Here is a 23,915-nt window from a genome sequence, read left to right as displayed (position 1 = left end):
CAGTGCTGCTCTGCTTTTCCTGCCTCTTCCTCACAGCCAAGAGACGGCTTGACCTGGTGGTAACACGGGCTGAGCACCCGTCAATCCCATGCTGTCCTCCGGGCCCAGACGCGCAGCGCTGGGGAAGGGCTGTGCTGCTGCTCTCTCATCGATGCTGTCCCCACCAGGAGGGACGGCCTGGTTTGCTGCAGCTGAAAGCTACAGGGCTGCTGGTTGCCTGTTGGGAAGAGCACAGGTCACGCAGGGAGAGCCCATTCCAGGAGCAACGTGCAGACACTCGGTTCACTGCTGCTGCCATGCGAAAAAGCCTGATCGTCAGGAAAGTTGCGGGGGAGCATGCCCAAACAAGGACAACAGTCAGCTCCTGCTGTCCCAGCAGTCCCAAGCCAGAAGGCAGCTGCTCGAGCCTGCTGACCTGGATTGATGTACAGCTACCAGCAGCTGCAGGCAGCCGAACCCTCCTCCTTGTTCAGCATGGGCACCATTTGATGGGCTAAACACACCTTTGGGAACAGGCACAAGGGTTCAGCGAGACCAGGCCAGTGCAGGGCATGTTTGCTCATCCCACTGCCCAGCACCATCCACACCAGTCAGCTGTGCTGTTCTCTCCCTTCCTGCTGAGGCAAGGGCAGCGCAGCCCCCCTGCAGGCGCTGAGGCGACGGGGTAGTACACGGAAGATAAGGTAGAATCCTGTCACTAGAAAAAATACTGCTACTGCGCAAAACGCATTCCTGTAAAAATAGCATTGATGCTGTCTGTGTGCAGGTATGGTCCTAACAGCTCCAGCATAAATAAGCCCCAGCGTTCTCACACCTTTCTACCCTTCTGTTTAGATAATTCGGGGACAGTATGGCGTCCAGAGGATGGAGCTTCTGCCGGGGGATCGGGAAAACTTGGCCATCCAGACCCGAGGGGGCCCCGAGAAACACGAAGTGACTGGCTGGGTGCTTGTAAGTACTTTGTGTATGCACAGAGCTGCACGAACAGTACAGAGCAGTTTTCAAACAACTCATGAAGGAAGAGCCGTACAGAAGACACATGGCAACAGACAGGGCGTTTAGAGGAAAACAACCTGTGTGAATTAGACACCAAGGGGAAGGGTGGCAGCTGGCTCCAGCCTTACCTGTTGCAGTTTTTCACCTCTGTTTAGCATGCAGTAGAAGCATGCATTCTATGATGAGAGAAGGTGAGACTTCAATAAAAGATCTCATTATGTTCTTACATTCCTGCTGCCATTGGTGGGAAGGAGACCCTCTCCGTGTCTAGGAAGGAATCAGTGCAAAGGCAAGGCATCCCTAAGAAAATCCCACAGCTGAGGAGCCCTTACAGATCTGGCAGAACTGTCCTTCCCTCAGTGAAGCACAGCACCTGCTTGAGAATAGCCCAGTGCAGAAGCCAGCTCTCGCGCAACAGACTTGCTGAGCTGCAGGAGTTCCTGCAGGCTAATTGGTGACAGCCACACGTGGGAGGGAGCTGCTGCGCATCCCAGTAAGGGAATTGCAAGTATGATCGCACCCAGCTGTAGAGAAGTTGGCAGCAGGGGAGCACAGCTCAGGGTGTTGGTTCCTGCACCGCTTGTAAAAGTGGAGGTGGAAAAAAGGAGAAGGAAAGGTTTGAGCAGATGATTTTGCCAAACTGACTGACTGGATGCAGCATGTTGTAGGAAGGCTTTTTCTTCCCGGCCTCCCTCCCCTTACAGTGCTCTGACACATCTCCAAACTAAGTAAACAATAAAAGACAAGGAGGGAATGTTATAACACGCTTAATTTGGCCCAGCAGAGAAGAAGGTTAGTCTGACCTACAGGAGTGGGTGCTTGTCTCCCTTACTGGAAAGGGCCACCGCAATCTGAACCAGACTGTTGAGAGCAGGTAGAAGAAATCATGCAGTCAGTGTGGTCCCTAAGGATTAACTGCTACTTCATGCACTCCGTTAATCTCATTATGCCTCAAGCAATTAACAAGTTACATAAGGTACCTTATGCACAGGATACTTACTGGCGGATGGGGGGGCTGTTTCTTCCCCTAGATATCTCCTCTGAGCAAAGAGGATGCTGGAGAGTATGAGTGTCATGCATCAAACGCCAAAGGAGAGGCAACAGCTTCTGCAAAAATCCACGTTGTGGAAACTCTGCATGAAATAGCCCTGACCAAAGGTAGGTAGTGTGGCTGAACACTCAGCAGCTCTTTCCCCTAACAGTTTACTCAGTTATTTGATACAGAAGAACCACCTCTGTTTAATGCTTTCTGAAAAAAAAAAAATGCACACTAGAAATATCAGTCAACATGCAGCTTTTACTGGGTTTGGCAAAACATTCCCAGCAAATCTCAGCTGCTGGAATTCTCAAGGGATTATTAAGTAACACCCCAAGTGCTGTGAAGTACTGGAGATTAAGATACCAAATGAAAAACACCTTTTGGGGTTTTTTACAAAGCAACTTTCAGTGGTTTTCCAGCCCTAGATTTGTATCATCCTTTCAGCATTCTCTGGACACTTCCAAACCTGCCCATCTCTCCTAGGAGCAGTATTGGCACAACCAGCACCAAGACAGAGGGGGAACTTCAACCACTAAATTCCTGCCAAGTTCCTGCACCTCGTTATTATTCCCCATCCTGGAAACATCCTAGTCCCTGCCATTCTTTCTGTATGCTGGAGTGCCAAACCGGGGAGGGGACAGATATGCCACAGCAGGCCTTTAGGCAAGACCTGAAGCCTTTACCCTCCAGCCCTCAGCCAGTTTTCAAACCCAGGTCCCCTTTGCCAGGCTGCATGCAAAGTGGATGGCAAACCAACACCCTCATTCCAGCTGCAAAGAGGATGGCTTACTACCGCGGCCACATGGGCTTTGGAATAAATACCGAGAGCTGGAACAGTAACCATAGCCATGCTAGAAGCAGAGGCACTGGGAACAAATCATCCAACTAGAGAATACTGTGCTGCCCAAACCCACTTTTAGACATAATCCTTAGTTTTAATCCCAGTAGCTTTATCCAAACTATACAGTCTTGACTTCCCTGAATAGCTGAAAGACTTCTTTTATGAGAATATTAACAGCACCTGGCATTGAAGTAAGAGCATAAGATGAATCCCAGTATCACTAATGCACAGGAACCTTGCTAAAGGCTTTTTAGGCTAGTCTCTAATCCCCTCCTTTTCAAACATCTTGTTTATAGATGTGAATGAAATTGAGTTCTACCAAGTCGTGCCATGAGCAGCACACTTATACCCCAGAATAGGAGATGTTCCCTCCCCCTCTCACAGTAACTCTGCTGCGAGGTTGTAGTACTGCCTGCATTGCCTCATGGTTTATTTCTTAGACACACATCACATCTTACAGCTGTTTCTTCTCAGCTGTAGGAAAGCCCTCAAGTAAGCATGCTGTAGCTAAGCAATAAGCTGGCGGTCCACAACTACTTAAAGTAAATTGATAACATTAATGGAACTAACTGTCAGATGCAACAGGCTCCTCCATAACTACAATGCTACGCAGTTAGGGAGTGTGTTGTCCCTCGTCCAGATGATCTCAGCACAGAAAAATGCCATCTATTACCATCCCCCTGCTGCTGTGGTCCTGCAGTAGGGAAGGAAGGAAGGGAAGAAGGAAGGAGGGTCAGGACTGCATTGTCAGGTCTTGCTCCCAGTATAGACTCAGAAAACTCACATGCTGTGCTACTGCCCAGGTTGTGATATTACCCCTTGGAACAGTACGGAGCGTAACATGTTTTTGTTTTTCCACAGATGATGGTGCGGAGCTGTGATGTGAGGACTTTCACTTACGCACAGTTTTAAATAAGTACTTCAGAGAGCTGTAACTTCTGGCTTTTTCTAGCTCACTAATCGATCCCTCTTAACTCCCTTACTCTTTGATTACTGATTTGCTTGTGCACTTTCAGATACACAGAGACTCACAAGTTTGATTACAAATTTTAATTCTATTTACAGGAAATAAACATACCTTTGAACAGCACATAGCAGATGAGTAAAACTGTATTTTAAACGCGACCTACACAAAATGAAACAAAACTTGAGCACTTCAGTCTCATCTTTTTTTTTTTTTTTTTTAAAAAAAAAAAAAGGGCTACACACTCATCATACGAGGTGCAATACTCATAGACATCAGTTCTTGGAAGAGGAGTTTGCAGGCATAGGGCATCCGAACCAAAGATATCTGGAAAGAGATTTCAAAAGGCTTGTGATAAGCACTCTGAAAGCATCAGCTTCCACCACCCTCTACACAAATAACTTGCTCAAAAGTGAATCTGAAGTTATTCATGAAAGCATTTAACAAGAATTGCTCACAGACAGTAACAAAGCAAGAGGGAAGGCCAGACTGTCTGTAGAAGCTACACAGCAGCTATCTCAAAGACAATATCAATGATAAAACCTGCAGCCAAGTGATTTGATCTTAAACAAGAGCCATTTAACAAGGGAACACGTGCATAGTAAAGTGTGCCTGATATGCAGTAAATGCAGTTAAGATTTCCAGCACACAGCTCTTCAGTAACCCCAATGCCATTGTTAGAGTTGCAGCAGTCAGGCCCTAGCACAAGAACAAGCCTGTTTAAGGCAACTTATTTTTATCTCTGCTGACACTCTCCTTTGACATAGTTCTGTAACCAAGCACACACTATAGAGCTTTTTCATTTAAAAAAAAAAAAAAAAAAAAAGTGCAACACAAAAGACCTCCCTTGGGGACCCAGCTCTGAAACCATAAATATCTTCATGGGGACAGTCACAAGGACAATGGCTCTAAATTCCTGTGATTCTGCGTTTTACTTCTAAAAATAAGCTCTCAAACGTTTACTTTTAAAGCCTATGAAAACACTGCACTGCAAAATACTTGAACAGCATTTCCTGCCAAGCGACAAGCCAACACTGTAAAATTAATAAGGAAACATCCAAATTAACTAGGGCACTATAAACACTTATAACAGTTATTAAACTAAAATAGCAATTGCTCTGGTGCTTCTTTAAATATTTACTTCCCTATCGTCCTGTTCACCCGAGTAGCATTTCCTCTTACCCAGAAACACTGGCTGATGAAAACCAGACGTACCTGAGTTTTATTACGGCATCCCCGGCATTCATAGGTGTGAGTCCTTGTGTTTGCAATCGCCATGATGCCACAGAGGTTACAGACATGGACTTGGTACGGGTCTGAAGCTTCAAACAATCTTTCTCTCAAGAACTGGGCTGCTCCATGAGCAATCTGGCAATCTCGTTCCATTTCTCCAAAACGAAGGCCACCATCACTGAAAAAAGGAAAAGAAAAAAGGAGAAAACATCAACTTTTGAGTCCATTGGCAAAATACATCAGTTCTTCTTGGTGGAACAAGCAACTTAGCAGAAACACAACAGCAGTATTACAAGGCAAGAGTAAAGCTGTGCATTAATTCTCCTCTAACACCTCAGAATAAAACTATTAGGGAGAATGCAAACACAATCATTTGTAACTGCTGCTGAGCATTTCAAAAGCAGATCTCAGACAGATAACAGCCATGGCACAACCGTATAGTAAAATGAGGTAAACAATTAAATCATTCTCTACTTGTCTGTGGTGGGTTTAACCTTGGCTGGCTGCCAGATACCCACCAAGCAGCTCTCTTCACCGCCCCAAGTTGACAGGACAGGGGGAGAAAATAAGATGGAAAAGCTCGTGGGTCAAGATAAAAAGAGGGAGATCGCTTACCAATTACCATCATTGGCAAAAAAGACTCAGCATGGGGAAAATCAGTTTAATTTATTGCCCATTAAAAATGGAGCAGGATGGTGAGAAAAAAGACAAAATTAAAAACATCATCTCCCCTACCTTTGTCCTAGGCTCAACTTAACTCTTTCATTCCCAACTCTCCTCCCCTCCCTGTGATCACAGAGGGAATGGGTGTTGCAGTCAGCGCATAACGGTTCCTCTCTGTCACTCCTTCGTCTTCACGCTTTTTCCCTGCTCCAACGCACGGTCTCTCCCATGGGAGAGTCCTTCACAAACTGCTCCAGCATGGGCCCTTCCCACGGGGTACAACCCTCCAGGAACAGATTGCTGCAGCATGGGTCCCCCACAGATCACATCTCCTGCCAGGAGCCTGCTCCAGTGTGGGCTTTCCACAGGCTGCAGTGTGGATATCTGCTCTACCATGGTCCTCCCTGGGCTGCAGGTAGACAACCTGCTACACCATGGTCTCTCCATGGGCTGCAGGCAGATCTCTGCTCCAGCACCTGGACCACCTCCTCCCTGTCCTCCTCCTCTGACCTGGGTTGTCTGCAGGGCTATTCCTCTCCCATTTTCTCAGTCCTCTCTCAGCTGCTGCACAGCATTTTTTACCCTTTCTTAAATATGTTACCACCAGCATCACTGATGGGCTCAGTTTTGGCCAGCGGTGGATCTGTTGGAGCCAGTGGTAAGTAGCTGCATCCAACACAGCGTGACCCCTGGTCCTTTCTCACAGAGGCCACCCCAGCAGCACCTCCTGCTACCAAAACCTTGACACCTGCACCCAATACATCATCTTAAGCCAAACACATGAAAATGTGTTGCTAAATGGGTGTGCTAAGTTCTAGCTGCAAAGTTGAGGCAGCTAATTTTTAGGGCTAAAAACTTCAAAGAAAAAGAAAACACTGTACAGAAACTAATAAACATCCTTACCGAGATCTACCTTCCATGGGCTGTCTGTTAAGTATCTGGATTGGCCCTCTTGCACGAGAATGGATTTTGTCATCTACCATGTGCTTCAACCGCTGATAATATGTAGGACCAATGAAGATCTGTGATGTGATTTTTCGACCAGTGAAGCCATTGTAGAGGACCTGAAACAGTCAATGCAATCACTGAATCATGAGCTTTACTATCCATCAAATGTATATTAAAAAAATGACAGTGAATTCATATTTTTATTATACCTCATTTCCTCTTAGATGATAGCCATAATCTGATAAGAGATTGGAAATCTTCTGCACATTGACAGCATCATTAAAAGGTGTAGCATCACCAATTTCTCCCTTGTTTGCAGACACCTACAGAGAAGAGATTTGCAAAAGCTTGTAAGATTTCTGAAGGACTGGTCAGACAACATTAAGCTGTTTCAAACAGTTTTAACTCTTAATGCCAGAACTTGAGATTCCATGCCTGTGAAGTACCCTATCTTGCTTTGTTTATCAGCTACACAGTGTACATTAATATTTTAAAAAACATACAGTATCAACAACGTTGGTACGCCTTTTTCTAGGTCACATGAAATATCTGGAATAAGAACAGACGAGAATACACTGTAGTCTGACTTAGTGGACAACATTTACAGGACTGTAGGTCTTCCCCAAGAAACCTGCTTTTGCTATCGAGTTTTAGTGGATTAGCACCTACCAGGAAATAGTATCTTTATCAAAAAGGGAAAAAAGGAAAATAAAATTAAAAAAAATTAATTCATATTGCTCAGACATGCAGCATAAAAGATTCTTCTTACCTTCCCTTGAAGGCACTCAATCAAGTGACCAATGGTCATACGGGAAGGGATGGCATGGGGGTTGATAATTATATCAGGTGTGATTCCTTCACAGGTGAAGGGCATATCCTAGAGCAGGGAAACAGACAGTCAGTACTTCCCAGAGTATCAGCTTTATGAAAAGCTGATCCATGGATTCAAATTAAATCTTTTAAACCACTTCAAAGGCACTGAGGTACCATATAAGAAGCAGCTGTGTCCCTTTCTAAATATATTTTAGCTAAGTTTAAGTCAATCTATTACACCCTAGTAGATATTCCACAGACAACTCACTCACACAGTTCCAATGCTAAGAAGATCAGAGATAAAATGTTAAGGAGTCCAAGGGGGAGGAATCAGTACCTCTTGCCTGTACTGGATACCACAGGTTCCTTTCTGACCATGTCTGCTGGCAAATTTATCTCCAATTTGTGGGATTCTTACAGACCGTACCTGTAAACCATAGGAAAACATTCAATTGGTAACTTAAATACAGAATAAAAATGATTAAAAGTAGAAAGCACGCATGTCAGTGCTTACCCTAATCTTGCAGAACTTGTATCCTTCCTGGTTAAGGGTTACCATGACCTGATCTACAATACCAGTCTCGCTAGTTCGCAAAAAAGTGCTACAGTCTCTCTTTGTGAAACGTCTGTTAGTGCTTTCCAGTTCATCTTCGTTTTCTGGCAGTGTCACTGTTTTGCCAATGATGACATCATCCCCAGACACACGAACCCCAGGTGCTATCAAACCATCATCATCAAGTTTGTCATAGATTGCATGTCTCATACCTTGGGAAAAAGAAAAAAAAAAAAGTAGACTCTCAAATTTTTCAACATATTGACTTTGACTTTCTGTAGAAATTCAACAAGTCTGCTTGCAACTTCAGACTACTGCTGAAACATCTAAAGATAATTTTATGCAAATATCTCAACTGATGTATTTCGCTATTAATACAGGCATTTCTGCTATTTTATATATCCCAAAATAAAGATGGAATCAATTCAACAACATTAACAAGCTTGCCCACAAAAAATTAATTTAAAAACTCAGTCTTCATACACTCCTATATCTTACCTTGGCAAGTTTCACGTGTAGGCTTTTCAAAAACTTCCTCTTGGTCATAACCTTTTTTAGACTCTTGCTCTTTGTATGAGCGATAGAACACAGATCTGAAACAAAGTTATAAAGCCTTTTCCAGTGAAACCAGCATCATTTTTCCTCATCTGGACATCTCAATTTCACTATAGTCATCCTTTTATCATATATTACAGCTACCATTACTAATGACAACTAAAACAAATAATGTTCATATGCCACACAAGCTTTCCTCTAAAGTCTCGTTATCTGTCCATCACTGAGGAAGGGAAAACAAAAACAAGAACCACCTCACCAAACAAACACAAAACAGTTTCAGGGGGCATTTTGATGGTCACTTTTCAGATATTGCCAAAGTACCTATATAGGTAACATGCTAATTTTTGACGAACTGCGGAGACCTTCAGATCTGCTTGACATCTCAAAAGCAGTTGTTATTCCTCAAGATTATTCACATCACCATCATCATATCATTCTCATATTACTTTTCCCCTCATACCTGCCATTTTGCAAGCATTTTTAGGCTTCCACTGCTACCTTACAGTGCTGCACGCAGTGCCACAACTGAGCTGCAGGGGAAAACTTTCAATTTATAAAGGCTTCTTTCTGGAGCTTTAGGGATTTTTTTTTTTTTTGCTGCCTCATTTGCCAGCACGCCAAAGCCACAGCCTTTCAGATAAATATTATCCACATTTAATTACTCCCATGCAGACAGGAGATTCTATAAAAGCTTCACATAAGCCATAAAAGTCTAGTAGTCTCATTCATACTTAATTCTACACTGGAAGGCAGCAGATCCAAGATACCATGCACAGACTTCTTGGGCTCAACTTGGACAAAAGAAAATGAACAAAGCTAGAAACGCGTTGACCAGCTGTACAGCTAAGCACAGACATCTAAAAACTATAATGCCCAAAGTCACATCAGTTGCCAGTTGTCCCAACAGCAGTCCTACTAAGGAGAGGAACATGCCCAATCCTCACTGGTAGCAACTGTTATGCTACTAAAGACAAGACTATATTACAAACACTATATATTGGCATTAAGGAGTTCATATAATTGGCAAGAGTTATATAAAAATATAACAGCAAAGAATCCAAATATTTTTTCACTTAACCACCATACAAAGAACAATAAACATAGTAAATAAAAACAAAATGGAAGCGTTGGGAAGAGAGAGCGGCAAGTCAGGTTACACAAAGGATGAACCATTAATCACTGTGTTTTGCTAAGACACACATTCGCTATTTTCACTGTGCTGCTCCCTCCACCCTCATTAAAAAAACAAAAAAAGCTGCTCAGGTTGAAAAGATTTGGAGAACGGTGTCTTCCAGCATACGATGACTTTTTTTTGAGCCTTTGGACAACTCAGTATACTTTTTTTTTTTCCTTCCAAACAGTTAAAAAATGTACAAAGTCTCACCTGAAAAAGCCTCTGTCAACAGCAGAACGGTTCATGATGACAGAGTCTTCCTGGTTATAGCCTGTGTATGATGCAATGGCTACAATTGAGTTGATACCTATAACACATAGAGCAAATACTTTGAAAGAATGCACACATACCAAACAGGCATTACTTATAATTCAAAATAAGCTCCATTCTCTACAATGAAGCTGTTCTACCCTTTCTAAGATAAAATCTCCATGTCCCACACAGAAAAACCATATGGTATCAGCAAATGCAACTTTAGGTAGAAAAGAGAGTCAAGAGTGACCCCTTGTGAAGAACCTAGCAAATACCAATACAGAGAATGCATTTTTCCAGTTAGATTTTACCAGACTATACAGATAAAGTAGTTTCAGCTGCAACACTAGCAATGTAGTTTTTGCAGTCTAGGTGTCAAGCTACAAGTTAACATTTAACCTATAATTATTTTAAATTACATACATTTGCTAAATATTCAAGTATTATACACACGACATCTGTGATACAGTTTAAACAAAACAGTAGTATCTTTGTTTAATAACCATTAACGGACAACATACCTGCTGGTAACTCTCTAAATCGCAAGTACTCCATGGAACGTGTTGTTACAAGGGGCTTCTGAGGATAATACAACACATGTGCCAGCGTATCCATACGGACATGAAAGTTGGTAATGTAAACTCCCATAGCCTGTTTACCCATAGCAGACTGGTATGTGTTCCTGGGAGACTAGACAGAGAAGGAAAAAACAGTATGTATAAATATAAAGCTCTTTACACATACCCCTCTGGGTTTTCTATCAATTTTAAAAGCAGGATGTCTTAAGTGATGCACTGACCTGGTTGTGATCAGGGAAAGGGATAATGGATGCACATACTCCCAGGATCATAGATGGGTGAATCTCACAGTGCGTGTATGTTGAGCAATATGCCACACCTTTCTCTTGCAAGTCATCTGGAGTCATTGCCAGCATCACAGTCTCTTCTTCCAGTGTATCAATGTACTCTACTACACCACTGGCTACGAGATCCTGCCAACTGAATAACCAGTATGTGAAACACTTGTTCAACAAATAAAACGGATCTCTTAAAATGGATCTCTTCAACAGTAACAAGAATAAGGACTTCCCCTGGCTTATTATTACTACAACTGTGTCAGTATGATAAAAAAAAAATATGAATTAAGCTACCGGGCAGAGAAAGCATCTTTGTGTTGCACAAAGCTTTAAACATTTCTCTCTCCAATTCGGGGGTGGAAAATTAGATGTTAGTTGAATTTCAGGAACGTATCTCACCTGTAATTGTTATACTCTCGTTCCTTCAGTTGGTCAATATGCCTTTTCTTCAACAGCAACTTCTGTTTTTCCACAATTAAAAGGGGTCGACAAATTCTGCCTGCATCAGTATAGATGCGGATTTCTCGCTCACGAATATCTCTAATCATTGAGACCTGGAGAAGAAAGCAGCACCCCATGAGTACAAAGTATCAGCCTGGAATCAGAACTACGGAACACAAAATAGGATAACAAAGTTCCCTAAAGCGAAGACCTTACAGATGCTATCAAGCAGCACAGAACAAACATTAACACTCCTACAAACAGAAGCATTTCAAGAAACTGTTTTCGATGTTTTTTAACTGGATCCTCTTTTTGTAAAAAAAACCAAACAAAATAAAAAAAACATAAACCCCCCAACCAAACAACAAACCACACACAACATCAAACAAACACCTAAAAAACACCAAACCCCAGAAAACTCCCAAAACAAAAAAAAAAAAAACTCGAGCAATGTGAATAGGTGAACTATGTTCAGAAGACTTGTAAATAGTGCTATTTGGAGCTTGCAAAGTAGTGTCAAGGCATTATTCTCTCCCATCTAAAAAGACACCCAAACTCTAGATGTAAAATTTATACCTCTGACACGATGATGTCCATCTGACGACGGAGCTTCCTTAGGGTATTCATGAGCTGCTCTGGATCTTTGTGTATTCCTACCCAGCAGCCATTAACAAAGATCTTGGTAGCACTAGAAAGAGGGAAAAACAAAAAAATAATTAAAAAAAAACCCCAAACACCAAAACCCCAAAACCTTCAAGTGTTGTGCAGGACAAAAAACTTAAGTCTGTTTAAATAGTTTCATTTGCACATACTCAGCTATTGCTGCTGGAGATATTTCTTCCAGGTTTTCCATACTCCACTCTTCCAAGAATTCCAAAATGGGGGATGGCTGAGACCCCACAGAAATGTAAGCCATGAGGGCCAAGTTCTTCACAAGTCCTACTGCATGACCCTAGTAGAAACACAAAGTTTAGCTGCATTTCCAAATCAACAAGTTCCCCCAAGAAGATCTGAGAACTTAAACTTTGAGTCCTCAAGGAACTGGACACCAAACGTGGTATTTACTTTATTCATTTCTACCATTCAACTAGAGCTAGCTATAAAACTAAGTATTCGTGTCAGTATTTCAAAAAAAGTGCAAGTGATCATCACAAGTGCCACGGATAGAAAACCAATGGCAGATAAAAGTAGTCAGCCATGAGTAAAAGCTGACATAAATATTACTTTCATTACCTCTGGAGTCTCAGCAGGGCAAACCATTCCCCACAGTGTATTGTGCAGCTGCCTGGGCTTTGCTAGTTTACCATCTCTACCAATTGGAGAATTCAGGCGTCTCAGATGGGAAAGTGTAGATGCAAAAGTCAGACGGTTTAACACCTGCACATAGTAAGGAATTCAGTTAGTCAAAGCTTCTTAAGTGTGTTGTTGACAGACATCATGATATATTAGAGCAAAGGATCAATGCCCTCTAGAAATTATGTACTTCAAAAGAACTAAAATAGCTCTGATATTTGTTAGCTACACTTTTTAGTTCACCTCCATTAATCTCAGACTAAGTTTACCCTTAAAATCTGTTCTTTATAGTATATCTTACTCCGATCAAGTAACTAGAATAAGTGATGATTGTGAAAATACATTTTAAGTTGCATTTTCACCAGGAGGGTTTGCCAGTACAATGACAGAGAGATCTTTTCAAACATAGTTTGAAAAACTAAGACAACCTAGTTATTAAGAGCAGATCAGCATTTACATTATGTTCAGAGTCTTTTCAAGGATTCTCAAAAATTTAAGAAAATTTAACATTACAACCTGAAGCATGAGTTTAGTTAAAAAGGAAACAAGCCCATCATACACACACACCAACAACGCACCATCCAGGGACAGTTACCATCTTCATCCCTTTCCTAACTTTGCTTTCCCCAAATTATGATCTCAACAGCGCTCCAGACAAGAAAATGTGCTGGCATTTAAAAATTGTCACCTCTTTCCTGTTTCCGCCTTTATGAGAAACAAGCTTAACTAAGCACTGCTCTGGGCTAATAAAGTCAGTCCTCCTCATCATTAGCTGTGGAATATGTAACTGTTACATTACAAGGTGTCACTCAAGTTTCTTTAACGACCTGTGAAACGCTGGAAGTAATTAAAGAAATCCATCGGCCCTAAAGATTCCCTGGGACTAGGACTTGACCAGACACACGAGCATATGCTCTAATAAAAAAAGTCTTTATAAGAGTTACACCAACTGTTTAGCAGTGAATACAATAGCTAAAACAAAAAAAACAAACAACAAAAAAAAAACTCCAACCCCAAACCAGACTCTACTATTTGGATCTTCATCTGTTTCAGCTATGGACGCTTCCTTTTAAAAATGGTTCTATTCAACACACAACATGCAAGGCTGCCAAGCAACGTTAAACTCTTCCACCACATAATTTTACTCTTATGTAAACCTGACAAATGCTACCATGCCTTATTCAGCTATGGTACCTGAGATACTCCTGCTCTGGCCTGATGAGCTTTCTTCTGGTCACCCCAGTTTCCAGTTGCCAATGAATACTTCAAGCCATCTGAAATAATTCTTGTTTTAATTGCCAGTTCCAAGTTGAAGTCTTTCCCTCTGTCAATAAACTTTTGTGCATATATTCTCACTTCCTTCAGCAAATTCTTAAACATTCTGTAGAAGAAAATGCCAAGAAAGATGATTAAACAGTATACTGTAGCAATTCAGTCTACCCAGCACTATTTAGAAAAAAATGTCACAGAAACAAGTAATTTGTAACTGGGGGGGGGGGGGGGTGGGGGGGCGGGATGCAGACACGACCAAAACAAATTAACCTGTTTGTGAACATGCACAAAATACGCTTCAAAAAAAGCTGATGCTAGCCACCTACTATTAGAGGAAACTTACCCATTCCATGAAAAACTCATGAGATACAGGCTGTGTTGCCCAAGATTGGTTATCAGACACAACTTGGTAGAGCAGAGTAGATCTAGAAGCACTGATTTCACAATGCCTCTACCATTAATTCTCTCCAAAGAAAATGTACAGATTATAGTTACCCTCTGAACAGGAAAGCCAACAGTGGCCCAGCAAGATCCAGTCTTTTGTTGCCATAATGATCTCTGTCATCAAGCTCTCTTCTTCCCAGTGCTGCCAGCAACAATCTATGAACCATATACCTAGGCAAATAAGATAGTTTGTATTTTAAACTGACAGCAGACGTTCAAAACAAAGACAACACGCTTTCACAGATAAATCAATGAACTGTTTCCCAGAGGCTTTCCATTCTAGATCTTTAGGATACTACTATCCTAAAACAGACCTCTTCAGCATGTACGATGTTAGAGGTGAATGACCCACTGAAAGTTCAGATAACTAGAGAGAACTTAATATTTACATCATGATGGCAATGCGTCTTCTGCTACATGTCTGTCCTATATTGTAATATGGGCTATGTTTAAACACATGGAATCAGGTGTAAAATGATAAGTCTCCTGATGCTATAGTTCATCTGCATACTAATAAGCAGGGATCAAGAGGATGTACTAGTTTGAAAGAGTGGGATTACATTACAAACAGCTTATCAGTAGTTATCTACGCATTAATTATCAACCTCTATCTGTTGTCTGTGCAACGAATTGTCAAAAACAGTCATTTATCACTGTCATCACCTCTAACTTAAGATTCAGAATGTACTGGAGGGCTTGTTTTGTTTCCCTTTTTTTTCCCTATTTTATCAACACTGGCATTTTCTCAGTTATGAAAATACACCAGCACTCTAAAGTTTATCACTGAGTATCCAGAAGACTGAGGTTAAAAACAAACTTCCATTCAGTGCATTCTTCCAATTATATAGATATATGTGAATAAAACTGTATTCCAGGTCCATTTGCAGACGTGTGACAGAAAATACTAACATACCCTAGAAAATAGGCCTTTTTTGTTTCACAGAAGTCACTGACACCAACATGCGGGAGCATTTCTTTCTGCAAGACTTCTTTAGCGTACTTGATTCTCTTTTCTTTGGTGACACCTGGCTTTGCACCTCTTGATCCAATGAAGTTTAGAGCCACATTTTGCTCCTGAATGACAAACGCTTCATCCAGAGAAGGTTTGACCTAATGCACAAAACAGAGCAAAACCAGTGCCTTTGGTTGAAGGAAACTACACAGTAGTTTGCTGATGACTCTTTTCAGGTACTACTAGTTACTGATACAGTTCTTTCTGGCTTTATTATAGTAGCTCTTTCAAGAGCAGCAGAAAACACTAATGAAGCATGCAGCAAGTACACAAAAATAGTTTAGGCTTCAGAAAATAGTTACCATTCAAGCACATTCTACACCTGTTGCTGCTTCCAGTATAAACTGGGATTTTACAATTAAAGTCAACTGCAGCAGGATAAGACCCTACCTTTCCAAATACATATTAACTCTTTACAATCTCTGTCGTAGTTTCTTCACTTAATTAGAATAGGTTCACTTAAATAGAATAGAATTCTTCACTCATTAGAATAGGTTTAGGCAGAGAACTTTTGACATTTCTAATAGACAACCCACAAAAATAATAAAGTAATAAATTACAATTGGAAAATGAACAATATTTTGAATGATGATTAGCCACAGGTACACATCACAAAGTGTCGTGCCAGGAAATAACTTATTTAACATATATTACCATTTCCATCATTTCTGGATCTTCAAAATCATATATGATGTGCTCTAAAATGTCCCTGTCAGACACAAAGCCTAGTGCACGAAAGACAATTATGATGGGGACTTCTTGTTTGATATACGGCAAAGTTGCTACAATGCGCTGACCAATAGCACTCTTCTTCGCACCCTGAAAACATGGGGGGAAACATACATTAGTCTTAAATGATCTTGCCTTTAAATAAAAATATCTCTCTGGATTTGGATGATACAGCATAAATACATTTATTCAAGCACTATGGGAAACCATGACTTCTCAGCAGGCCAACTAAGGAGCTATTCTGAAACCTTACTCCAGCAGTGACTTTTTTTATTTTAAAAGCATTTCTAACTTTAAGTCTGCAAAAACTTGGAAGGCTTTGGCTGACACGTATGCATCCTTTGTCTCCCCTTGTGTATTTGCAAAGGGCAATAATCCTATCCACCTTCAGCTTTCCTTCTGTCAGCTTAAGTCCAGCTTTTCACTGTGTAAGACTCTCCATTCTCACAATTATTCAAGTAGCTGGTCCCCCCTCCCAGAAAGAAACAAACATTGTGGGATGCAGAGGGACCACCACTCAAGAGTGCTCCAGCCATCAGGAGTGAGAGCAGCATAAGGCTTCCATTAAAGTTACTCTTTGAACATGTTTGGGAATTTCCAAACATCAGTGCAATAGTAAACGAGTACTGACACCTTATGCTTTAGAAGTTATGAGCAGCACTTATTCCCTCTCACAGACAGCACAATTAGATGTTAAATATGAATTAATATGTGGTCTGCAAAGCACATCCAAACACTAGCTTGGTCGTCAGCAAAATCAGGCTCCCTGCTCTTATTCTTATCCTTTGTCAAAAAAAAAAAAAAAAAAAAAAAAAAAAAGGAAACTGTTTGGATTTTCTAAAAACTCATTTACAGTAATTCTAAAATGATTTTTTTAGCCTTCACCTACAACCTGCCACAAATTGAGTCTTCGTTTCAATCCTCATGTTATTTGTCCCAGAGACAGTCAAAATCTATAACAAACAGAATACATTTTGATTTAATTTTACCTTCTTCCTAACTTAGAAACAATTTCTTCTCAAAATCCCCAAAGTGTAAATGACATGAAGAGACAGGACAGTAACAAAACTACTAAAACAATGTAATGTTAACGAAAGCCCCAGGGCAGGGGTTATTACTGCTTAGGCATACCTGCCCACCTCTGGCCAGCATGCTAACCCATATAGTACTCGTTGGTCGAGAGGAATTTTCCAGACAAGATCTACACTCTCCTGTGTAGGCATATTTTGAATCTTTCTTTGCAAACACATACACTGTGTTTGTAGCCATTTTCTCTTGAGCAATAAGAACCTGTGTTAGAAACAAGAACACTAGTAAAAAACTGACAAAAGGGCATGCTGAAAGCAACAAGCACACTGTGTTTCTACGATTCCTTCAGGTGCCTTAACTTTAATTTGCCAAATGCAGATGGATTATACTCTATATTTTAAAAATACAGCATTAAGCAAAGCATAGACCTAATTAAGATAGAACAACCAAAACAAAAGACTATGATGTACTTACAGCATCTGCTAGCTGTGCCGAGACATTTCTGTTAGCTTTAGGCACAACACCGATAAAGAACGCCTTTCACTATCTAGTTTCCAAGGCCAATGCATTACACAGGCATTTAAGTTTAAATGCCAGCTCCAACAGTCAAAGCCAGATTATTTTTTTTTCCCCCAAGAAGAAAAATACAATTCTAGCTGTTTTGCTGCGTTTGCCCAGGTGTCAGTTACAAAAAACTCGCAGTTTCATTGGTGAGGCACAAGCATGGAGAAAATATGATTTGCTAAAGCTGAATTCACAGCAATGGACAGAAGAACCTATTAGTATAATAAAATGCATCTATACAGCTGTGAACAAACTGGAGAACACTTCAAGTGAAGAAGTACCTCATTTTAGAGTGCATACTGCTCTGTGATGTTGAAAAGGGAAAGGAAAGCATGTAGGGTACTTAGGTGGCATTCAATGCAAAACAGTTTATGTAATGGAAAAAGGGAAATGTGCCTCAGAGAAGAAGAAAAGGTGGCTCAAGAAAGTCCTAACAGAGGACTAAAACCCCATCTTTCTACAAGTTCACGAGCACCCACAGTAACTGATACGCTGGAATAAAAGTGCTTATGTTTCTGGCAAAACATACCGACACAAGTAATAGAACTTTCAGCGTCTGTAAAGATGTCTGTGGAAGATATAATCCCTTACCTTTTCTGATCCATTAATGATAAAGTAGCCACCAGGATCGAGCGGGCATTCATTCAGTTCACAAAGATCACGGTCAGTTAAGCCGTTCAATAAACAGTATGTTGAACGTAACATAATAGGAATTTTTCCTATAAAAGTTTTCTGATGCTGTGTCTGTAACTGATCCTCCCCTTCTTTAATAACTGTTTTAGTTATATCCACATACAAGGGGGCTGAATACCTAGGGAATAAAAACACCGTTGTGTAACCTGCCAGTTACTGCTCCAGACTGTACAGAAGGATAATGAATGTAGTTATTCAAGCACTCACTGGTAGTATTAAGCATTATTAACAAGTCATCATCTGGATTTAACAATAGATATTGAAATATAAATAGAGCAGTAATTATTACATTTTCAAGGCACTAATAAATTGAAAAATATTATCAATTAATAATGCAGAGCCAGTCCTTCCTTGTGTTCATCCACTACAGCGTTTGCTCTTACGTAAGGTTTCTCAGTCTGGCTTCATTGGGCATCATAGGTGAGGGTGCTCCATCTCTTTCCCAATGTGTAGGTTTGGAGAGATAGATTTGTTCAAACTTCAACAGGTACCGGGGCTAGAAAACAAGACGAAGACAACATTTACCTGTAGTGGCAGAAACATCCACTTTGGTTGTTCAAGAGCAGCCCTAGAGCTTAATACCCAATGCTGCCGCCTGTCCTCAGCTCAAGATATGGAAACAATCCCTCTTCAGATGACTACATCAAAAAAAAACACTCAAGAACTTTCAATATTTTCTAAACACCTCATTAATAAATAAATAAATAAGCCAACAGAGGAAACTGAAGGGTCAAAACCATTGGTAAAAGAAGAATAAAGCACCCAAATAGGTCTTCCTATAAAATAGCTGACAAACTCCAAATCTGCCAAGTCAGTGAATATATTAACAAATAGAATATGCCTTACTATGTCTATTTAGGTATTTATTGTTTATGTAACTTTAGGTAAAACTGTTAGGTTTATGATGCAAAAAGGTGAATCTGCTTCAACCACATACAATGAGATAGTCAACGTATCAAAAAAGGTGTGAGTTTTTGTAAACTTTTGCTCCCATGCATAAAACATTAAATTTAATAACTTTGTTTTAGTTCCACAGAAATCCTTTCACGTGTTACAGTGAAACCACAGGCATGAAAGGACGGATATCATTCAGCAACAGAACAATTCTCAGTTTTAAAACGATACTCTTATCAAAGTGTGTTTGTGTATCTGGTAGAGGGAGGGCCTCTACTCACAAAGCGTTCCTTCACAGGCCAAAATCCAGGGAGGGAGAGAAATATAAGCAAATCATCAGACCTGCACATAAACAAGTGGACAGACTTGTTGCTTTACAACCTTCTCTTCAAGTAGCTATTTTCCACCATGCCTTTTAGCAGAACAGAAGCTAACACAAATAAAGAACTACAGTGCTGCCACCCCAACCAACATATCTGCCTAGAAGCCAGCTGAGAATACCTATTACTAAAACAAAACTTTAATTCCATGCAGGCATTTTAGCGTATCTTAGCCATAAGCAAGAGCAAGCTCTAATGCAGAGGAAAAAAAAGTCAGTTTATGGTTTATGTAGCAAGTGGTTTTAGCCTTTCTAAAACATTTTTTCAAAGTCTTCATATTCAGTCCTTTCTCTAGACTCACTATTAAAGGACAAGGTGAAAATTATCCATCCCGTACATTTTGTCTTACACAGAGCCACGGAAACCACCTTTTTAACATCTCTGCTAGGTGGTTTTGTTTCCTCTAGAGATTAAACAGATTATTGCACCAATTTATCAAAAAAACACAGCTTTCAGACACGCAGTTTCGTTGCTGCTTTATCCGTAAGATATACTAATAACTAGCCTTCCATATTCAAGATATTCTTTCTTAATTATTACTAACCAAAACTGCTACTGGAGAAGGATAACCATTATCAATAACTGAAAACATGGCAAGCTGGGTAAAACCAGTTCCTAGGATGATTCTATAGGATCACTAAAGAAAGTAAGACTTGAATTATCAGAAGAGAACTGAAAACAATACGATTTTTAAAAAGCGCAAAAGCTCCCTACAAAAGTACGTGGCAGAACCTTGTTGGCAAACATCTTGTAGGTCAAAAAAATTCTCACTCAGTCTCCTTAAATTAATCCAGTATCTTCAAATGAGGCAAGAGGTTGCCTGCAAGTGACTCTGAAGGAAAAAGCAAGTTTCCTTTTTCTCAGATCTAGACCTATTCCTAAAAAATTTAATTGATAAGTAAGAAAAAGAAACTAACCTCTCTGATTTGAGAAAGTAAAATACCAGCTTTTGGACGAAAAGGAGCCCAGCACAGACCATGCTTGCGATCTGAACTTTAACCACATACAGCATATACAGCAATACAGAACTGTAGCTAGAGATTTCAGCAATAATACACACAGAATAACAGAAGAAACATTACAGTGACATAAATGTTTATGAACTGTTTGCCTAACAAAGAAATTAAAAGAAATCCCAGTTATTCTCTCTACAGCACAATTGTTTGCCTGCAAAGAAACGTAAAGGAACAGTCAAAACATGTAACAAATTCAATGCTCAGGTATCCTAAAATTCCTTTAAATCTCTACAAGGAAGCGGCAAGGTAGTGACTGACAGCAGGGGAAGGGATCATCACTGTTTGCACTTACGGAACTGAGAACACACCACATGAGGGACACGGATGAAAGCACCCCAGCCACTGTAGAAGGTGCACAATCATTGTAGAAGTGCAGACCTTAGATAACTTGTTCTCCTTTGCAACATGGTGCCAATGGAAGATGATGCGCAATGGCACCCTTGGAAAACCTGGGCATAACTCCAGCCGAAGAAAGCTAACAAAGAACTTCCGAGCCATAAACTCTTCTTGCTGTGGTAAAGCTACTGAAAATTAAAATCCCACCAGAACAGTTTGCATTTGGTTACCTGACTTGCTCTACTACATCGCTGTCAGTGCAGTTTCATACAAAAACTGACAACATGAGCTGCAGCAGCCAACTGTTCTTGGTCATGTCTCAACTCAACCAACAACTTAACCAGCAGGACAAAGTAATTTGATAGGGGAGGGAAGTTCAGTTCCACAGATAACAAAGCTCTTGCACATGTTTCTCAGCCATACACCTAACTATCTGGAAACTTGGCCATGTACATCACAGACTCCAAAGAGTTCATACTTCTGTCCTATTGACTGCATGAGCAGTGTCACAATTCAGATGTATTTCCATCTCTTGAGATGGGGGTTGAATAAAACACACTTAAAACCATTTGCATTGTTAGAACACATCGCCTCTGCTGGCGGTCTCCACTTACCGGCTCTTCCACTTCTCCTGTGGCATGCTGGGCTTCAGCTTGTAAATCAATTGGTGGAGCATCTTCAACAATTCTCTGCACAGACATCTGAATAAATTCATCAAAAGAATCCAACTGTTGCCTGACTAAACCCTTTTCATCAAAATAGGAACTAAAAAAAAAGGAAAAAAAAGAATGCATTAACGAACAAGATATCTTAATTTAAATCACGTACTTTATACATCAACAAGCTTCAAAAGCCATGAAATACAGTACAGAATCAAACACATTCACTTTTCTCGAGGCATGAGTTTCGAACATAGATGTCAAAAAATGCTAAAGAATTCTCTCTCAGTGTTTGAAGCCACACATGCTACAAAGTGACAGACTTGCTGCCACCTCTTGGCTAAGCCATGACTGTATGCACAGTTTACCTTAAATTAGAAAGGCAACATGACTTTAACCTCAGTAGAAGTGGCTTCAGCTAAAGTTTTCAACAATGCACGTAAATCACTTTGCTTTAACTAATTTTGCAAGCTGCAGTAAACTGTGTGCGTGCTCCTAAGTCAAGGTAACAGTTCTCAGAACTTTTCTTAGCTTAGATCCCCTCTGTTCCAGCAACAGAGATTCCCAGCTTCACTCCTTCCCTGGATTTCCCCTAGCCCTCGTGTTACCTAGCTTCAGCCCAGCACAAACTAAGTGTAAAAATCAAAGCCTAAATTTGAAGCCCCACATCCTAACTTTTAATGGGATGACCTAAACACGTCTGCTACATAAGTTAAATTCAAAGCCCAACATCCTAACTTTTTAATGGGATGACCCAAACATGTCTGTTGTATGAACTCTTGCCGCAAGCTCCTCTAATTCACATTACTGAAGCCAGCCAGGGCATCCACACTACCTCAGCTTCTGCTCCATCACTGCCAAAATCTCCAGACAAAACCGGTAAGAACTACCTGCTTACCAATAACCTCAGGCTTCCCCAAGAAGAGGAACACACCCTTGGCCATCATGCTGTTGCCACAGTGAGTCTTGCCAGCACAGCCTGCTACCGCACAAGGGGAAGGGAAAGGGCAGCCTGTATCACAGAGCAGTTGAGGCTGAAGGGACCTCTGGAGGTCATCTTGTCCTATCACCCGGCTCAAGCATGGTCACCCAGAGCTGACTGCCCAAGACCATATCCAGATGGTTTCTGAATACCATCAAGGATGGAGACTCCATATCCTTTCTAGGCAACCTGTGCCAGTGTTCGGTCACCCTCACAGTAAAAAAGTGTCTCCTCATACGGAGTGAGGTACAGCCTTAGCTGAAGGACTTGCCTCAGTTACCTCTCACCTGACTGAAAAGAAAGGTAGCGCTCATCACTGGGCTGCAAAAGAAAGGACATCCTTCTGCCTTCAAAGTTTCTCATCTCTGCTCTACACCCAGGGTGCCTATGGGACCATCCCTACAGATTTATCATTCTCTTTGCTCTAAGACACCAGTCATGTACATTTTATGAATGACATAATTAGCGATAGAAACACTTTTTTCTCAGTTTCACCCAGCATCCTGCTCCTTAACAGTCACAAGAAGCTGCAGGCCCCGGACATTCACGCCTTGCTAGAAAAACACCAACACAGTGAAATAGCCAAGTACTGATTTCCTACTGCCAGCATCAGCTGTGAGAGGAACTGGCAAAATCATGTGCCTGACACGGAATCAAAATCACTTCTTACTTCATTCAAAACAGCATACCCCACTGCACAATTCGGCACACCCCAGCCTGCAGCTCTGACACGCTGCTCGCAAAGGGACCAAGAGCACGTGTGCCCAAGCATTAAGAACAGCGAGTTTTAAAAAGTCACCTAATAACGATCCAGCAGGCTTCTTGCCACAAGTCGGGGGTGATCTCGTCATCATCTTCGTCATATTGCATATCTGCCGGGGAAGCATAACATTTCAGCCAGGCCCCGCTCACCTCAGCGTCCTGCTGGGGGGGGGCCCACACGGCGGCCAGAGGGACCCTCCGCCACCCCATCCCGCCCCTGCCCGCCCGCAGGACCCTGCGGCGAGACCCCACCGCTCCCGCAGCGTCCTCCGCCCCCACGGGGCCTGCGCGGGCCCAGCCCGCCTCGCCCGGCCGAACCGGGGCACGGTTCCCTCACCTTCGTCCGCGTCGTACATGATGGCGGCGGGAAGAGCCGCGGGCGGCGGCCGGGAGGGAAACGGGGCGGACGGCGGGGCTCAGCGGCCGAGAGAGGAGCGGGGCTCGGCGACGGGGCTGCCCGAGCAGAGCGACAGCGGCGACGACGGGAGACGCGACGGAACGGCTGCGCGCGCCGTCTCC

The 23,915-nt window shown here is 41.6% G+C and overlaps 2 protein-coding genes across 2 annotated transcripts in view; one reads left to right on the top strand and one right to left on the bottom strand.

Moving 5' to 3' along the window:
* The window catches only part of IGFBP7 (insulin like growth factor binding protein 7), an 18,343-nt gene extending 14,288 nt beyond the window's left edge, over positions 1 to 4,055 (top strand). Inside the window, exons 3-5 of the mRNA XM_054202593.1 lie at positions 835 to 951; positions 2,028 to 2,154; positions 3,738 to 4,055. Coding sequence (XP_054058568.1) covers positions 835 to 951; positions 2,028 to 2,154; positions 3,738 to 3,757 — 264 coding nt within the window. The 3' untranslated portion in view covers positions 3,758 to 4,055. The remainder of the gene's footprint in view (positions 1 to 834; positions 952 to 2,027; positions 2,155 to 3,737) is intronic.
* POLR2B (RNA polymerase II subunit B) lies at positions 3,912 to 23,915 on the bottom strand. The gene is made up of 25 exons (XM_054202592.1): positions 23,734 to 23,915; positions 23,434 to 23,506; positions 21,608 to 21,758; positions 18,751 to 18,863; positions 18,266 to 18,485; positions 17,213 to 17,371; positions 16,007 to 16,171; positions 15,254 to 15,450; positions 14,392 to 14,511; positions 13,819 to 14,005; positions 12,565 to 12,708; positions 12,144 to 12,283; positions 11,908 to 12,019; positions 11,290 to 11,444; positions 10,834 to 11,032; positions 10,556 to 10,724; positions 9,993 to 10,089; positions 8,549 to 8,643; positions 8,012 to 8,262; positions 7,835 to 7,924; positions 7,454 to 7,561; positions 6,894 to 7,007; positions 6,640 to 6,800; positions 5,056 to 5,251; positions 3,912 to 4,167 (listed from the first exon to the last, which is right to left on the bottom strand). The coding sequence occupies exons 1-25, from the start codon at positions 23,750 to 23,752 to the stop codon at positions 4,078 to 4,080; spliced, it is 3,525 nt and encodes a 1,174-aa protein (XP_054058567.1). The 5' UTR covers positions 23,753 to 23,915; the 3' UTR covers positions 3,912 to 4,077.

This window comes from Rissa tridactyla, chromosome 5 (genome assembly GCF_028500815.1).
Source record: "Rissa tridactyla isolate bRisTri1 chromosome 5, bRisTri1.patW.cur.20221130, whole genome shotgun sequence".
Taxonomy (NCBI): domain Eukaryota; kingdom Metazoa; phylum Chordata; class Aves; order Charadriiformes; family Laridae; genus Rissa; species Rissa tridactyla.
The sequence above is the reverse complement of the archived record's forward strand: the minus strand, read 5'-3'. Positions and strand labels throughout refer to the sequence as shown.

Excerpts from the sequence above, each read along its gene's own strand:
- POLR2B (XM_054202592.1), bottom strand. Across the intron at positions 7,562-7,834 it reads GTATCCAGTACAGGCAAGAG|GATATGCCCTTCACCTGTGA; the intron begins GTACTGATTCCT and ends TCCCTGCTCTAG. Across the intron at positions 5,252-6,639 it reads CCCATGGAAGGTAGATCTCG|TGATGGTGGCCTTCGTTTTG; the intron begins GTAAGGATGTTT and ends TCCTTTTTTCAG.